Raw genomic sequence first — 17,594 nt, 5'->3', positions numbered from 1 at the left:
GAAAGATTCAGTGTTTAAACCTCCTCTACCTAGAAACGTGCCAGAACTGCGAGCTCGCATCAACGATGCTTTTGAACTCATTGATGGGGACATGCTGCGCCGAGTGTGGGAGGAACTTGATTATCGGCTTGATGTCTGCCGAATCACTAAAGGGGCACATATCGAACATTTGTGAATGCCTAAAAAAACTTTTTAAGTTTTTGTATGTGTGTGCAAAGCATTGTGAAAATATCTCAAATAATAAAGTTATTGTAGAGCTGTGAAATTGCTTCAATCATTTGTAATAACCCTGTATTTGTTATAGGTGGGTTTGATCCATCTAACATTGGAATCTCAGCAATATTGGGAAAGGTGACACATTGGGCCACAGACAGGCATAACATTTAGCTTCCAGCCAAAGCCGCCATCAGAAAAGAGTACACACACACACACACACACACACACACACACACACAAAAGCAAGCACATACATGACCACTATCTCTTGACAGCTCGGACCAGAATGCAACTGTTACATAGAATGAAGGTGTGTGTGTGTGTGTGTGTGTGTGTGTGTGTGTGTAGGGGGGGGGGGGGGCGAGAGAAATGAGCACTGCCTGTCAGAGTGTAGAGGATCAGAGAAGTGGAAAAGACTGGTGGGTGCGTTGGCACAGAGTGGGGCTCAATGATGATGAGGGGTCGCAAACTGAGAGTAGGTGATAGGTCAGAGGGATCAGAACTTTTTGGAGGGTGGGTGTGGGCACAGTAGGTTACAGTTCTCTGCACCCAAAATCATTCCGGCATCAACCTACTGTCCCCACACCCTCCACCCAATAGTATCCGCCACCTTAGTCCTACCAGCTCCTCCCAGTTCACATCCTCTCACCCTCATTGTGCACCACTGTCTGCCAACACAACCACTAGTCTTTTCTCCTTTTCTGCTCCCCATCCCACCTGGGAGCCTTGTCTTGCTAGCATCTAGTCCCTGCACGCTCTGCCAGGCATTGCTCACTTCTCTCCCCATCCCCCACCCCCCACCCTGCTATTTCTGCCCCCTCCCCTTCCCATTCCGGATTGCTCCTGCTGTTAGAACGGAGTTGCGTTCTGGCCGAACATTGCCTTCTGGCTAGAGATAGCGGTCATGTATATGTGTGGTTTTCTTACTTTGTGTGTGTGTGGTGAGTAGCAGTTTATGTTTTCCTAATATTGTATATAAAGAGTAGTTATTTTGGCTTAATTACTTGTATCATCAGCTCATGTGTAGCAAAATACTAGAGAAATGAAAAGGATTTGGTAAAACACACACACACACACACACACACACACACACACACACACACACACACCACTAGTATGCAATGCGTTGGGTGTCTGCCTCATCTTATTTGTTACATCTTACTTGTATTAGGCTTAACTTTACCTGTAGGGATCTGGTTGAGAGGACTGTTATTCCCCTTGGTTCTCACTAGAACAGTGGTTCCCAACTTTTTCAAGACCATTACCCCTGTGTGCAGTCAGATTCAGCTAGTAATCCCCTCCTCACTGCCACAACTACCATCAGCATTTAACTAAACTTTAGAGTGAGAAAAGAATTTTGCTTGAACATTTTCATTTTTAAAATGATGAAAGATAATTTATATTTATTTTTTGTAGTTCTTTTATTAAACCATGAACTGATGAGTCAATTGTACTGCTTATTTCCAACAACCTTTTTTTGTAAAATAAGGAAGCCTTTCTCAGTGCAGTGTGAGTGCTAACTACAACTCCTCCTGAGGAAATAAGTTAACTCTTCACGTTGAAGGTAGATACTTATTACAGAATGTTTTCTTTGCGCCACTCCCCTCCTTGCTGGCACATGCTTTACCCACATGTTGCACCCCAATTAAAATGTGTGCACTACACTTAGGCCTAATATTTGTAAATCACTTGTTTGCCGGTCTCCTTACTTCTGAGCTGACAGAAATTGGAAGCGTATAGGCTGCCAATGCTTTGTACCTAACCACTTGCCAGTAATAATAATAATACAGTGTAGTAAAAACTATCCCACTCGTAGGCACAGGATTAATTGCCTGCAGGAAGTTTTTGTGCTTGATCACGGATTTCACCTTCCCTAACAGCCAAGACTCTATTCTTTCTATTTGTTGTATCCAAATAGACTTCACACACTGCTGAACATACATGCACCAATCAATCAGGGAGGACACAGAAGGAACAGACACATTCTGGGAGGAGCTAGAAGATATCCTCTCAAAGGTACCCAGCAAACACACCTGGGGAATTTCAATACCCAGCTGGTAAGCAAAGAAAATATTAATTATTATTGTATGCTATACAGCTCAAAGGAGAACCAACTGCAGTGGAGAGGGACTAGTGGAGTTATGCAATCAGCCAAGTGCTTTCAAGCACTTTCCCAAAAAACAGGAGAGCCGGACATCTCCAGATTCAAACCTCGGTGTTTTCCAAATTGGCCATGTCGCCTTTGCACAGAAGGTGGAACAGGAGATCCAGAATGTAAAAGTTCTGATAAATGCCAATTTATATCACTACCTTTTAAATATTGAAGTTCGACTAATTCCAAGAAATGCCAAGAAGGTTACTCCCAGAAAAAAATTATAAGTTTGACGGAGACAAGGTAAGGAGCAACCAAGAATTTACCAACAAGTTGGAAACTTCAAATCCAGAGAAATGGGAACAACTACAAGAGACCATAGTCAGAGCAGGTAAGGAGACTGTCCCAACAGCTAAGACAAGATGTTAGGCAGAAATTGAGTTGCCATAAAAATGAAGCAATCTAGGTCAACTTCTAAACATGAGAAAATAACATTCCTAACTTCTATAAAATCTTCAAGCGCAATCCACCCCCCGAGCCATCCTACAGCTCAAAGATTCCAAAGGGAAACTAGCCGTCAGCGATGAAGATGATTGCTAGTTTCTAGTTATTTACTTTGAATGTCTCCTCGACTGTGAGGTCTCAAAGACCACATTCATTTATAAAAACAGTCCATACATCCACTCTGATTCACTCCTCCTACAAAGGAGGATGTCAGGAAGATCATCCAAGCGCTGAAGGACCACAAGTATTACAATGGTCGGTTGGGCCAGACTTTCCTGTTTAGGGCCAGAATGCAGAGCTTAACCTTACCTTACCTTACCTTGCCTTACTTTATGCTACAAGTACAAGAATCTTACAGTTCACTGTCTAGGCTTTGCAGATGATCTAGTGATCTTTTCAGACTCCCTGAATACAGCAACAAAACATCTTAACCAACTGAAGGCATAGGCAATGAAGGCTGGGCTTCAGATCTTCTTTTACAAGGCACTTTGTGACAACAGGGTGTATACGGCACGGGAGATCCAGGAAAAACCCGGGAATTTTTTCATACGGGAGAAAACTGGGAATTTTTTAGAATTCTGGGAATTTTTCATTGTTTTAGTTTTCAGTTAAATTTTTGTAATTTTGGCTGATAAGAATCGATACTCCAACAAAGGATATCAAAGGATATTACTATGTCCCTCTACTGCAGAATAAAACATGAACGATGTTCATGGGTGGGGGACCCGGGCTGTCAGCCACGGGTGGCAACTTCACAGGAGGGGGTGGGGCTACAAATTCGTATTCTTGAGGAAAGAAAAAAAAAAAAGAAAATAAAACTTCAGTTGAAAAGGAAATGCGCTACATACAGCAACAAAACACAGTGCTCATACAAGCGTCTGCCAGCAGCAAAATGTGTCAAGAGGCTTTAGGAACACTATGCAATGGTTCATAACAAATTGCCGATGATGAGTGCGACGTCACAACTGTTTACATTAAATTCATTCAAGCAGTTGCGACTGGGCTCATACACATGCGCAGTTGAGTTGCATATGAGTAGTACCTTCTCCCCTGCAGAAGTTTGGCTGTTAGCTGTATAAGCAGTAGCAGCAAGCAGCCAGATGCTACACAAAAAAATTTTACTGGCGCGCCCAAGCTGCCAGATTCATGCATGCACAACAGGCCCGGATGTAGAGGTAGGAGGAGGAGGAGGGGGGGGGGCACCTGGGCTGTTAGCCACAGGTGGCAATTTAATGAGGGAGGGGGGGCTACAAATTCGTATTCTTGAGGAAAAAAACCTTGTTTCACAAAGCGCCTAGCATCCAGCACAGATTGGTCTAGCGATTATTCATATGATTTTGAAAGCCATCCCTGTTGACTTTTTTAACATTTTTGAACACATTCCTTGTTGATTTGCGAATGAATCATAATTTGATTTTTGAATGGGTGCATAGTGTACATGATGTCTCTGCCAAAGGAACCCCGGGTGCATCTAGAAATAAACTTTCCTGCAGACCAAAGGGGACAGGACTGTACAAGCTGAGTGGAATTCAGCCAAACGGACGAATGCCAATCGCTGTTTTTGTGTGGTTGACTGGATTTGCACATGATCAGCTTTGTTATAATTAGTAGCAAAATCCATAGATTCAGACCACCTGAGTGGAAATAAATGCAAACAGGAATAACAGATAAGAGAGATCACATATTATCTTCTCGGTGTCTCCAAGAAAAAGAAATTTTGACAGAAAAGTTTTGGCCAGATCGGTACCCTAGTAAGGGCCAGTTGTACAGTCTCCGGCTAGCAGCCGCTTACGTTCTTTGTGGGAGTAACGCGGAAAATGTGTTGTACGAACACGTAATAACAAACGCCTGACCGGAGAATAAACGTGTGATAACTAAACAGATGATTGTGGCTGGGTTGGTGAAATTAACCGGAGAATTAGTCTTGACACTGGCAGAAATAGTTACAGAATTAGTGATGACTAGATTGTTTGTTAGAACGAGGAAGAAGAAGAAATGGGGGCATCACACAAATTATGGAAGAATGTGACAATTCCAAATTTAGACAAAATACAATAAAGAGTGTAAATTTTCTGAAAAGTTCTTGTTCTCCCGGTTACAAAAATCTCATCTAGTATTAATTGTGAGTTTTTTTTAAAGAGGGTCAGGATGTCAAACCAGCCGACTGGGAGCGGGGGAGTCACCACAGGACATTTCAATTTCCACTGTCGTGAATATAATTGTACACGTTTGAATTCCGAGAGCGTGATGTGCGATAGAAGAATGCTGTGTGCAGATGCGTGGCACTGCACTTTGGCACACGTAAGACCAAATAACATGTCTTACATTTTCTTGAACATGTTTGCTTTATTATGTATCAAACTGTTCAGAAAGGTGTGCACTACAATATGAACATTTTTTGAAAAGACAGTTTTTTTTAAATTTTTAGCATCCTGTCTCAAACGCTTGGGGGGGGGGTTTCATAAATATCGTAGATCTGGGCCAGATGCGCAGAGCAGTCTGATTGTAGTGGGGAGGTGGGTAGTCTCCACATGACCCTTGTTTACGTTTAGAGATTTTGCTGTTGCCCCTGCTCATGTCAAATGAAAACAATACAGATTAAATTACATTCAATAATTATGAAGGGCTGAAATGTTATTAGTTTCAGATCTTATTTTATTTCCACCTTTCTGTCAGTCAAGCATTAATCGCCTTGCAGAACAATGAAGTTATTTTTGTCGGTTTACTAAAGAAATTGGGCTTTTATTAATCTTTTCTGCTGAGACAGTCAATTTATTTAAAACGAAGTGTTTAAATCCGAACTTTTGGATAGTTTCAACTGTTCACTGATTTTCAAGTGCTCGTTTTCACCTTCTAGCACGTATGTCATTATGCCATAATAAAGAACCAAATGCCGAGGCCTACTTCATTGGGAATCTGGACACACGAATGTGCACTGCAAGCCAAATTATGCATTTTAGTATGCGTCATGAAATTCCGATGCTCTTGGAGTATCCTCTGATGTCTTTTAGGACGTAATGTAAGATCTTTTAATGTACGAACGTACGGGTTTCCTACATCATCGTAGCTGCGCAAGCGCGGTGACACTTGTTATCTGGCGCTCCCTGCTAACTGCTGAAACGAACCTATTTTTAACAGGTCGCAGGAAATTATTGCAAATGGTGGTTTGAAAAGCATTATACTTTCAAAGTAAATTTCCTTTTACACAAGATGAGCTATGTGCGAGAATGTACAATGAATTTCTTAAATCAAAGAGCGTTTGACTCTCATTTAAAAATAAATTCTTTGAGGACGAGCCATTTAGAAGAATTTCGAGCCCAGAAGATCAAACATTTATGTTGTTATTAAACATTTTACTGGCTCATTTGTGTGATGTATCTTAAAGGGTAACATGAGCAAAAAAATCAACATTATATGTGAAAGCTTAGCTTCTCTTGCAGCTTATTAATCTATAAGTAATGGAGAGCGGGTGTGGTAATTACAATGATAAATAATCACTCGCACTTCCGTCAATCGCTATTGAACACTTTTACTCTCACATTGTATACACAATGTATGTAGCATGGAGCACGTACTACAGAGAACTGATCTGGCAAAGATACATTTGTTTTTGCTGCAGTAGGGTAGTGTTATTATTGGGGGGTGAACCAGTGGTTCTACATCCCTACAAATCTTCGAGACCAATATTATATATGAAAGCATTGCTTTTCTTGTAGCAACACTATGTATTTTAATTTAAACCATTAACTTTTCCTATTTGTGTGTTCACGCTACTTAATCGTGATGTTGCTAATTGACTGACTAAATCATGTATCCCATACTCTGAATCGCTGTTCTCGGCTGGCGAGTCACATGACATGAGCTGTGACTGGCTTATAAAAGAGCACAGCAGTCTCAATTCCCATGCTTTGGAAAGTAACATGCAGTATTTGGTGGAATTCCCAATTATACTTTCGTAAAACAAAAATATGCAGTGTACATGTTGCTGCACATCAAAGATCTTTTCTAAACGTGTTGTACTTCATAGATGGTGCAAGGAAGGTATCGGTACATTCATTTCACAAGCTGTAACCTCCACCACATTGTGTCATGCATTAATGCCAGTATTACAGTCCTATGAATTAGTGACGACGATGATGATAATAATAATAATAATCTTTTAAAAATAATATATTCTAATGAGTGAAACAATTTAAACCCTTTTGCCCCTCAGAAATTTTTATTTTTTTTCCGTCAACTGCATGAGAGTATCCTTAATAATCTAAACAATGAAACCTCTTTCAATCAGTCAGTCAGTGAAAGCTTGAACACCCAGCTGATAAGGCCATGTGGAATGCTAATACTGCTGACTGTATTCTCTGCTAGGCTTGAACACCTAGCTGATATGGCTATATGGAAGGCTAATACTGCTGACTCTATTTTCAGCTAAAAAATGATGCCATTACCTTTACTTTTGAAAAAAACCACTGGGCGAACATTTGAGAACACCTGCCCCATCCTAGGTATGAACAGTAAGGGTCAGAAGTGACAGGAACTCTGAAGTTTGTGTCTGCTTACCACAGTGCTGTGCAAAACTTGAGGACGAAAGTAAATTTAACATGATGTGTACTGCCATGCAGCATAGATCTATGAGACTTGAGTCATACGTAGAAATAACTGCTACAGTATAGTACAGAAGGTAAGGCTAACAGAAATGACACTTTCATTCAAAGAAAATAATTACATTGAAGTCAGTGTGAATCATTATGGTCCCATGGGCATTAAAAAAGGCAAGGCGTAGTTCTTAATAGGGTGTGTGATTCGTTATGGATGGCACGCTTCTTAACATGCTTCCATGCTGGCCAAAAGATTGCTAAGTGGGGCATTTGGACATGCTGCAGCATATCTGCCCAATGCATCCCACACTTGCTTGATGGGATTTAAGTTGGGGGGATGAGAAGGGCAGTCCATTCACCAAATATCCTCTTTTTCCAAGAGCTCCTCCAACTACACTGTTCGATGCAGTTGCGCATTGTCATCCATAAAAATGAAGTCAGGGTCAAAGGCATCCCAAAAAAGATGCACGTGGGAAAGGAATACAGTATTACAATACTGTTGACTAATGGGTGAACCATATTCAAAGATTTGGAGATCAACCCATGCATCATTATGCCTATCCACACCTGGATTACCAAAATGACAATCTTTCATAATGTTCCTGGGCACACTGCATACCCTCTTATGATGAGAGGTGGGAACATGTAATGTCAGTGTATAATCCCCCTTGTGCAGGAACTCACAAACATCTCAGTCATTGACGTAGAGAAAGAATCAAAGAATATGGGAACCTGCATAATGATGAACTTAATAAATGACTCAGTTTCAGACTACTAAAAAGGAGTCTTTTTTTTTTTTTTTTTTTTTTTAAACTTAGCACTTTTGACCCAATACATAGTTTCAACGTGAGCATATGGAGATTCATGCGCACCTCAGAGTATGTGTTAATTGTTTTCTACATCTACATCCATACTTTGCAAACAACTGTGAAGTGCATGGCACAGAGGAGCTCCCATTATTAGCGTTTCTTCCCTATCTATTTGTGCACGGGAGTGGATGCTTAAATGCCCCTGTGTACACAGTGATTGTCTAATGTTATCTTTGCTGTCCTTGTGAGAGTTGTTGTATATCCTTAGATTCCTCAATTAATGCTGATTCTGAAAGCTTCAAAAATAGGCTTTCATAGAGTACTTGGTGTTTATCCTATAGGTCAAACAAACTTGTCACTATTAATGCTGTCCTCCTCCTTATATGTTCAATATCCGTGTTAGACTTCTTCACTATGGGTCCCACATAGTTGAGCAATATTCTAGGATGGGCCTTATTAGTCTGCTTTGTAGATTAACTACATTTTCCTGGTATACTACCAATGAACCAAACTCTATCACCTGCTTACCATGACTGAATCTTTGTTATGGTTCCATTTCATACCCCCACAAATGGTTACTCCCAGATATTTTTGTAAATTGACAGTTTCCCAATTTGAAATGTTATCAAGAAATGATTAATATTTGTGCAGTTTTTTTTTCAGATAGTAATTCATTGCAGATAAATGCTTTAACTGCTGTCCATGATTTATCAGCTGGAGAATTTCTCTGTATTGTAAAGAGCATTTTAAAACTGTACCTTACCATGCATGAAATCCTTCTTCAATGTTTTTCTTTATGCGACCCTTTTTGAAATTTACCAGTTATGATTTGTTCTCATGTTTCATGAATTAAAGTTAGCAATGACTTCTTTACATGCCTTTTCTTTGTTGGCCAAAGTAACCTTAACAGTTTTTCCAGTTTCAGTTATGTCCTGAAACTCACACCATACGATTTCTAGCTGTAAATCTTTTTCTGCTATGGAGACATATGAAGAGTGCATTTCCTTCTGATTACATACCTTTATTTTTACAATATGAAACCATTAATGATAAGTATTATGTATCTACAACATACAATTGATATTTTTGGCCAGTGTGTGCTATAGTCTTATCAATAGCTGATTTAGTGGTATTGCCCAATATGTTTCATGCTAATTTCAATCAACTCAGAATCTCATTCATTGTTCCAATTTTAATATTGCCTAATAAAACAAATTTATGAATCAGGTTCATTTTCTGAACTATGGTCAAAATTGATCTGCATTCTTATTTTCCTACACCCATAAAATCTCTAAGAGGCCAAGCTATAACAAAAATTAAATTATAAAATGAATATGTAGAGCAGAACCTATTAGTGCTGAGGCAGCTGGAAAGGGATGTGCACTCCTTCAGTAGTAAATATTTCTTACATTATGCAATTAGGGAACTAAACTTTCAGACACAGACAAGCTCCCCTTGCCTCTGTATAAAAGATACTGATCTTAAACCACTGCATACCCAATGTTAAGATGTTGTAGCCTGTGAGGAAGGATGATCTGTTATACAGTTATGTACACGTAAAATAATAGTGCGTTCTCTTCATATAATGTTTCATGATGTTTTAAGCTGATGATTTATGGACTTCATCCAACAACTCCTTTGTTCTCCATCTCTTGCTTTGAAACTGTAATGCAATCATGTGTATCTATTCTCTAAATGCCACTGTCCAATGGAAGCATCCCATGCAAGGGAAGCACTGACACTAAACTCAAATCAAGTGAAGTAGAGCTCAAATACAAGCCTGGTTATGCAGGTTTAGATCTCCCGTGGTGTTCTTAAATTACTTCGGTCAAATTCTGGATAGGATTAATGGAAAAAGAAACACGAGACACAAACAGCCATACAAGGCAGCATGCTGATAACTTTTTTTTTAATCATGCATTCAAGAATGATACCCCCTTTTCTTTTTACAACAGTTGGTCCTAGGCTATGCTGGTATATGTATTGAAGCTATTATTTTATGAAGTATGCCTTTTGTAGAGAAAAATTTGGTAAAATCTACAAATCGGGCACTAGTAAGCATATGTGTATATTCTCCCTGTGGAGTTCTCTAAGTAATACTGTCTTATCACTTCCACTAGCTTCTGAACACTTATGGCACAGCCTACAGTCAATAACTCCTTATGTATAACAACAAATCTGTTTGCAACTTTCTATGAATAAACTATGCCATTCAAATAAAGGGTCACTTTCTCCACTTACACCTTGATTAAAATAAGAAAAGACACTTTCAAGCATGGGAGAGGGTGATGTTTTTGGTTCATGTTTGTTTGGGACTTTCCATTCTGGGTATATTCACATGCTTCCTATTAATGTGCAGTACTGCAGGGTGGTAATAGTCTTATCACTTTCCTGCACACTTTCGTAAGTTTAGGACATTCCGTTGCATAAAATAAATGTAACACACAGAGAAACAACACAAACTAATTGCAATTGCTATGTTACGGTTGCGGGCATAGTTTGCAACTGAGGTAGCAGAGTTTGACAGCTGTTAACAGAATAAATGATGTGGCCATAGTCATTCTCTGATTGTTGCTATGGTACCTGTACTGTTGTCAACTAACTGTCAGTCATTTAACTGCTAGTTTTTGTAGCCTTTTCATGGACAGTGTATACATGGATCTGGAGCATGAAATTGAAGCTAATACTTTAATCCAGGATTCACATTCATATTTGCTCTCAAAGAGCTTGCTGTTTTTGTAATTTATTTATGCACTCAAGATGCTTTTGATTTGGAATTTATCATCCAGTCTTCTAGATGCAGAGATCTTATAAGTAATATGTGCTAAATGTGCTTGAGAGGAAACTCTGAATTTGAGCTTAATGACGAAAGTCTTCCTTTTATTATTTAAGGAGCAAAATGTTAAAGTACTGAGAAATTGCCCTTGAAAATATTGATTTTGAATGAATTTTGATAAATTACATTTTTCTCTTTACAGGATCCATATTACAAAAACTAAACATATTTCAGGAAATTCCATGTGACACGGTTCCAAGTGCACATTCTGATACTAAACTGAAAATAAACTATGACATTTATCTTCCAACAACAAAATTTAAGAAATCTTCACCATGCTTACCGGATTATAGGCTGTGCATAATTGGGTAAGTTAAGTTTTTTATGCTAGTTGTAATTATTTGAGTATACTTTCATACAGCTCAATTTTTTAAACCTAAGCTCACATGATACCTATTTGTTTGTTAAGATATTACCCTAATTTTCTGTATTGAAAATGAATGAAAATGTGTACTTCAATAATGATGATGTACTGAGTACTAGCAATCCACAGAGGTTCCTCACTAAGTATATATAGCCAGATGCCTTGTTTGTAATATGTAGTATGTACACATACCGTCCTCGAAAAAAAATTATCAAAATCCTGAGGAAAAAACGTGGGAAAATGTAATTTGTAATAAGCGCAGATGAATAAAGTAACTTTCTTTTGTGTAATTCTCACAATGCCCACAGAATATATTGTACTGTTCTACTTGGCCTCCTGTAAACAGCATTCTTCCAAAAAGCTGATTCTAATGTTACGGTGGCCATATTGAGCATTAATTGACTATGATTGCTTCAGAAATATGAAAAGGTTTTTCAGAGACCACTACCAGCCGCAAAATGTGTTGACACTTACATCAGTTATTGAAGCAATATGGTTTGAGGTATAAACCTTATATTCAGGCTACACTGGCAGTACAAAAAAAATTAACAAAAGTACATATAGATATTAAAGTGTTTTGTAAAATCTTGGTGTCTGTTGTGGTCATCCTGAGGAGAAAGTGAAGGATAACATAACAAGAGGGAGTATGTACTTCATAAGTTGATTTGCAATTCACATAAAAAATTTAAATAATCTCTTGTTTGGTTCATATGAAATGGCAGTCTTTTTGTGGTTTGTTCAGTTACCTCCATAGCTATTTGCAAATTTGTGAACAATGAGTGGTTCCATGAAACCATAGTAATGGAGGAAACTGAACACACCACAAGAAGATACCCATTTGATATGAACAAAGTGAGTGATTACATAAAAAAAATTATGTGAACAGCAGACTATCATGCAACACACACACAAACGCAACTCTCACACTCATGATCACAGTCTCTGCCAGCTGGAGTCAGACTACAAGTAGCAGTGCATTATGGGAGAGGCAACTGGGTGGGGGGTAAGGAAGAGGGATAGCAGGGTAAGGGGGGGGGGGGTGGTAAAGTGCTGCTGGGGGCATGCAGGGAGACGAGGTGAAGAGTAGGGCAGCTAGATGCGGTCAGGAGGTTAGATGGGGAGCGGTGGAGAAGTGGGGGGGGGGGGGGGGGGGGGGTGGGGGGGTCGGAAAGGAGAGAAGTAAAAAAACTGAGTTTGTTGGTGGAATAGAGAGCTGTGTAGTGCTGGAATGGGAGCAGAGAAGGGGGCTAGATGGGTAAAGACAATGACTAATGAAGGTTGAGGCCAAGAGGGTTCGGGAATGTGGATATATTGCAGGGAGAGTTCCCACCTGCGTAATTCAGAAAAGCTGGTGTTGGTGGGAAGGATGCAGGTGGCACAGGCTGTGAAGCAGTCATTGAAGTGATTGACATCTTGTTGGGCAACATACTTAGCAGCAGGGTGGTCCAGTTGTATTTTAGCCGCAGTTTGTCTGTAGCCATTCATGCAGACAGACAGCTTGTTGGTTGTCATGCCCACATAGAATGCAGCACAGTAGTTGCAGCTTAGCTTGTAGATCACATGACTGGTTTCACAGGCATCCCTGCCTTTGACGGAATAGGTGATGTTTGTGATTGGACTGGGGTAGGAAGTTGCAGGAGGGTGTATGGGACAGGTCTGTCATCTAGGTCTGTAACAGGGATATGAGTCATGAGGCAAGGGTTTGGGAGCGGGAATTGTGTAGGGATGAATGAGTATAATGTGTAGGTTCGGCGGGCAGCAGAATACCACTGTGGGAGGGGTGGGCAGGATAGTGGAATGAAGAGAGGTAGTCGAAACCCTGGCAGGCAATGTAATTGAGTTGCTCCAGTCCTGGGTGGTACTGAGTCATGAGTGGAATGCCCCTCTGTGGCCGGATGATGGGGTTTTGGAAGGTGTTGTGTGACTGCAAAGATAAGGTATGTGAGATCTGTTTGTGTACAAGATGGGAGGGTAACTACAACCTGTAAAGTCCTTAGCAAGACCCTCGGTGTATTTCAAGAGGGACCCGCTCGTCACTACAGGTGTAACGGCCACAGGTGGCTAGGCTGTATGGAGGGGACTTGGTATGGAATGGGTGCCAGCTGTCAAAACGGAGGTATTTGTGGTGGGTGGTTGGATGGTTGGTAGGTTTGATATGGACAGAGGTACTCATATAGCGATCTTTGAGGTGGAGGTCAACATCGAGGAAGGTGGCTTGATGGTTTGAGTTGGACCAGGTGAAGTGAATGGGGGAGAAGGTGTTGAGGTTCGGGAGGAATGTGGATAGTGTCGCGTATCCCCATGCACTTTGATTTTAAATACAGTTTATGTTGCATAGCACTTTAAGTAAACTATATGTTGATTATTGTTGCGACCACAAAAGATAAAATGTAGTTCTTGCTACTGGTTTCTGTAGTTGAAAATTTTAACTTTGTGCCCACTGATCTATTATGTGGGGATACACACAACACTAAAAGATTTCCTGCTGTGAATGTTTGATCTTTAATTTGCAAGACTATGTTCTCATAATTCTGATCTGGCTTGTTAGAAATGGAACACTGTATCATTACTGTAATTGATTACGAAATTAAACATGTCTTCCTCTACTTTCATCTCTGAAATGCACTGAAAACTACTCTTATTATACACACAGAAGTTACAGTATACAGTGTTTGCCAAACATAAAAGGTGCAGTGGATTTTTTTAATATTTGAACACTATTGAATACCACAAGAGCATGAAGCTAAAAATGAAAATTGATTTTAATGTTATTAGCTGGACCAGATTTCAACACAACAGTTTTCGATATCACACAAGTGAAGTTTTAACACTCTGATTTACGTAAATTATTCACGTCACTGATATTGTACATGCAGTTGCCCACGTCCATCAGAAAATAACATAATGAAATCTACAATTCTCCTCTAGGATCTCCGGGAAGCTGAAAGAAATAATTTTAATTTACCATTGTCTGCCTCCTTAGTTGCGAGAAAACTGCTTTCATTCAATTATAGTTTGAATTAGCCACAGCAATGGCTTCCGCAACCGTGGCACAGCACTGCATCACAGAAAATTCTAAATTTGCTTTTTTATACATCAGCATCCAATGGCGTCTTTATCGATAAAAGAACAAAAGAAAGCTAACTAAGCGTTCAAGGGAGTGTCACAGGCTCTTACATCATTCACGGCTACAATATGACAGAGAGAGTAATGTCTAAACCTCCACTATATGCAAGCAATTTAATATGCTAATATATATCTTTGTTATATTTTTAATTATCATTGTCTGCTTCGGTTTCCACACTCGCCGACCACAGATGTTATTTGCAAAATGCTCATACATAATATTACACAAACATAAAAATGAAAAATAATTATTTCCTTTTTTACAGTATCCAAATAATCAATAACTGTTCATACAAAAATGAAATATAGTAACGCAGATTCCCCCCCCCCCCCCCCCCCCCCCACACACACACACACACACACATATATATTACACTGATTTTACAAATGTCTTGCCAGGAGACGTCTCAGTAGGGTGTCCTCACCCTCGATCCAGATCATGAAGATGTCATCAGTCAATCTGAACCAGGTGAAGGGTTTGGGATTCCGGGTGTTTTGGAAGGATTTCTCTAGATGGCCCAGGTTGGCATAGGGTGGTGCCATGCAGGTGCCATAGCCATGCCCTTGATTTGTTTGTAGGTAAATCCTTCAAAGGAGAAGTAATTGTGGCTGAGGATATGGTTGGTCATAGCGACTAGGAAGGAGATAGTTGGTTTGGAATCCATCGGGCATTGGGAAAGGTAGTGTTCAATAGCACTAAGGCCATGGGCATTAGGGATGTTAGTGCAAAGTGAGGTGGTGGCGTCCTGGGTGGGTTTGTGGACTTTAGGAAGCATGTAGAAGGTAGGAGTGCGGGGAGAGGTTCTGGGATGGGCCTGAAGATTTGAGGAGAGACTGGAGATCCTGTTGGCTTTCGAATGGGGTCACTGTGGCAGGGTTTGTAGGTGGATGAATCTGACAGCTGGCAGAGTCCTTCTGTGAGGTAGTACCTGCAGTTCAAAACAACAGTGGTGGAGCCTTTGTCAGCAGGCAGGCCTTGTTGATTTGTTACTGCAGCATCAAAGGTACAATTTTTAATAAATGAAAAGCACCAGTTTACTTTTATTGTTAGCCGGTTTTCAGCTTACAAGACCATCTTCAGACATTTTCCCCCTAAGGTAAGTCTTTCCGCTCCCGGGATTGGAATGACTCCTTACCCTCTCCCTTAAAACCCACATCCTTTCGTCTTTCCCTCTCCTTCCCTCTTTCCTGATGAGGCAACCGTTTGTTGCGAAAGCTTGAATTTTGTGTGTATGTTTGTGTTTATTTGTGTGTCTATCGACCTGCCAGCGCTTTTGTTTGGTAAGTCTCATCATCTTTGTTTTTACATGTATGTAGTTTAATATGAGCACTTACTTTAGTGCAACACATTACTAGAAAATTTGTTTTGAATGTTAAATTAGGTATAAAAAGAGTCATATACTTTTTATTATTTTTCAAATATGACAGTCATCACATAACCGTTCAATTTTTTATATTAGTTTCTAAACTTTTTTATTCTCTTAAAATTTTTAAAGTTTTGTAACTTTAATTACACACATCAAAAAAAGTTTTGCATCTCCCTGGTTCCCAGAACTCCTGAGGATAGACATTACCTGTGGATATTGAATCACAGACACAGTCCCTTTGACTGTTCAGAGATGTCACTAAACCCACCCAAACCATGCATGAGCAGCACCTATGAGACAGAGGGGTCCGACAGCTGCTTGTGTTGTCAATAGTTCAACGATGCGTAGACAGTCAATACCGCGGTTTGATTGCATCCGCATTGTTACTTTGTGCCTGGAAGGGCTCTCAACAAGGGAAGTGTCCAGGCATCTCGGAGTGAACCAAAGCTATGTTGTTCGGACATGGAGAGGAGATACAGAGAGACAGGAACTGTTGATGACATGCCTCACTCAGGCTGCCCAAAGGCTACTACTGCAGTGGATGACCGTTACCTATGGATTATGGTTCGGAGGAACCGTGACATCAACACCACCATGTTGAATAATGCTTTTCGTGCAGCTAGAGGACGTTGTGCTATGACTCAAACTGTGCGCAGTAGGCCCGTTGTGAGGTCCATCTTTGCAACCACGACAGCATGCAGTGCGGTACAGATGGGCTCGGCAACCTGCCGAATGGACCGCTCAGGATTGGCATCACGTTCTTTTCACTGATGAGTCTCGCATATGCCTTCAACCAGACAATCGCCAGAGACATGTTTGGAGGCAACCTGGTCAGGCTGGTCACCTTAGCCACACTGTCCAGCGAGTACAACAAGATGGAGGTTCCCTGCTGTTTTGGGGTGGCATTATGTGGGGCTGACTTACGCCGCTGGTGGTCATGGAAGGTGCCGTAACGGCTGTACGGTATGTGAATGCCATCCTCGGACCAATAGTGCAACCATATCAGCAGCATATTGGCAAGGCATGTGTCTTCATGGATGATAATTCACACCCCCATCGTACACATCTTATGAATGACTTCCTTCAGGATAATGACATCGCTCGACTAGAGTGACCAACATGTTCTCCAGACATGAACCCTATCGAATATGCCTGGAATAGATTGAAAAGGGCTGTTTATGGATGTCGTGACCCACCAGCCACTCTGAGGGATCTATGCTGAATCCCGTTGAGGAGTGGGACAATCTGGACCAACAGTGCTTTGATGAACTTGTAGATAGTATGCCACGACGAATGCAGGCGTGCATCAATGCAAGAGGACGTGCTGCTGGGTATTAGAAGAACCGGTGTGTACAGCAGTCTGGACCACCACTCTGAAAGTCTCGCTGTATGGTGGTACAACATGCAATTTGTGGTTTTCATGAGCAATAAAAAGGCAGAAATGATGTTTATGTTGATCTCTTTTTCAGTTTTCTGTACAGGTCCAGAACTCTCAGAACCTAGGTGATGCAAAACTTTTTTTATGTGTGTATTTGCATTCTTGCCTACCAGTTTTACGTAATTGACCACAGAAAACAGAAGTAGATGCAGAGTTTGCTGTTACCCTTCTGTTTCACCTATGTCCCCCCCTCCCCCCCTCTTTCCTTCTTACACCCTTCTCCCACTTTCGTGTATCCCCTCTCCTA

At 40.6% G+C, this 17,594-nt stretch overlaps 1 protein-coding gene across 3 annotated transcripts in view; it reads left to right on the top strand.

Annotated features, from left to right (window-relative positions):
• LOC124776505 overlaps positions 1 to 17,594 on the top strand; it is a 138,183-nt gene that overhangs the window by 116,544 nt on the left and 4,045 nt on the right. For all 3 annotated transcript variants that reach the window (XM_047251526.1, XM_047251527.1, XM_047251528.1), the window contains exon 6: positions 11,195 to 11,360. In XM_047251526.1, coding sequence (XP_047107482.1) covers positions 11,195 to 11,360 — 166 coding nt within the window. The remainder of the gene's footprint in view (positions 1 to 11,194; positions 11,361 to 17,594) is intronic.

The sequence above is a fragment of the Schistocerca piceifrons genome, chromosome 2, assembly GCF_021461385.2.
Source record: "Schistocerca piceifrons isolate TAMUIC-IGC-003096 chromosome 2, iqSchPice1.1, whole genome shotgun sequence".
In the NCBI taxonomy this organism is placed as follows: domain Eukaryota; kingdom Metazoa; phylum Arthropoda; class Insecta; order Orthoptera; family Acrididae; genus Schistocerca; species Schistocerca piceifrons.
The sequence above is the reverse complement of the archived record's forward strand: the minus strand, read 5'-3'. Positions and strand labels throughout refer to the sequence as shown.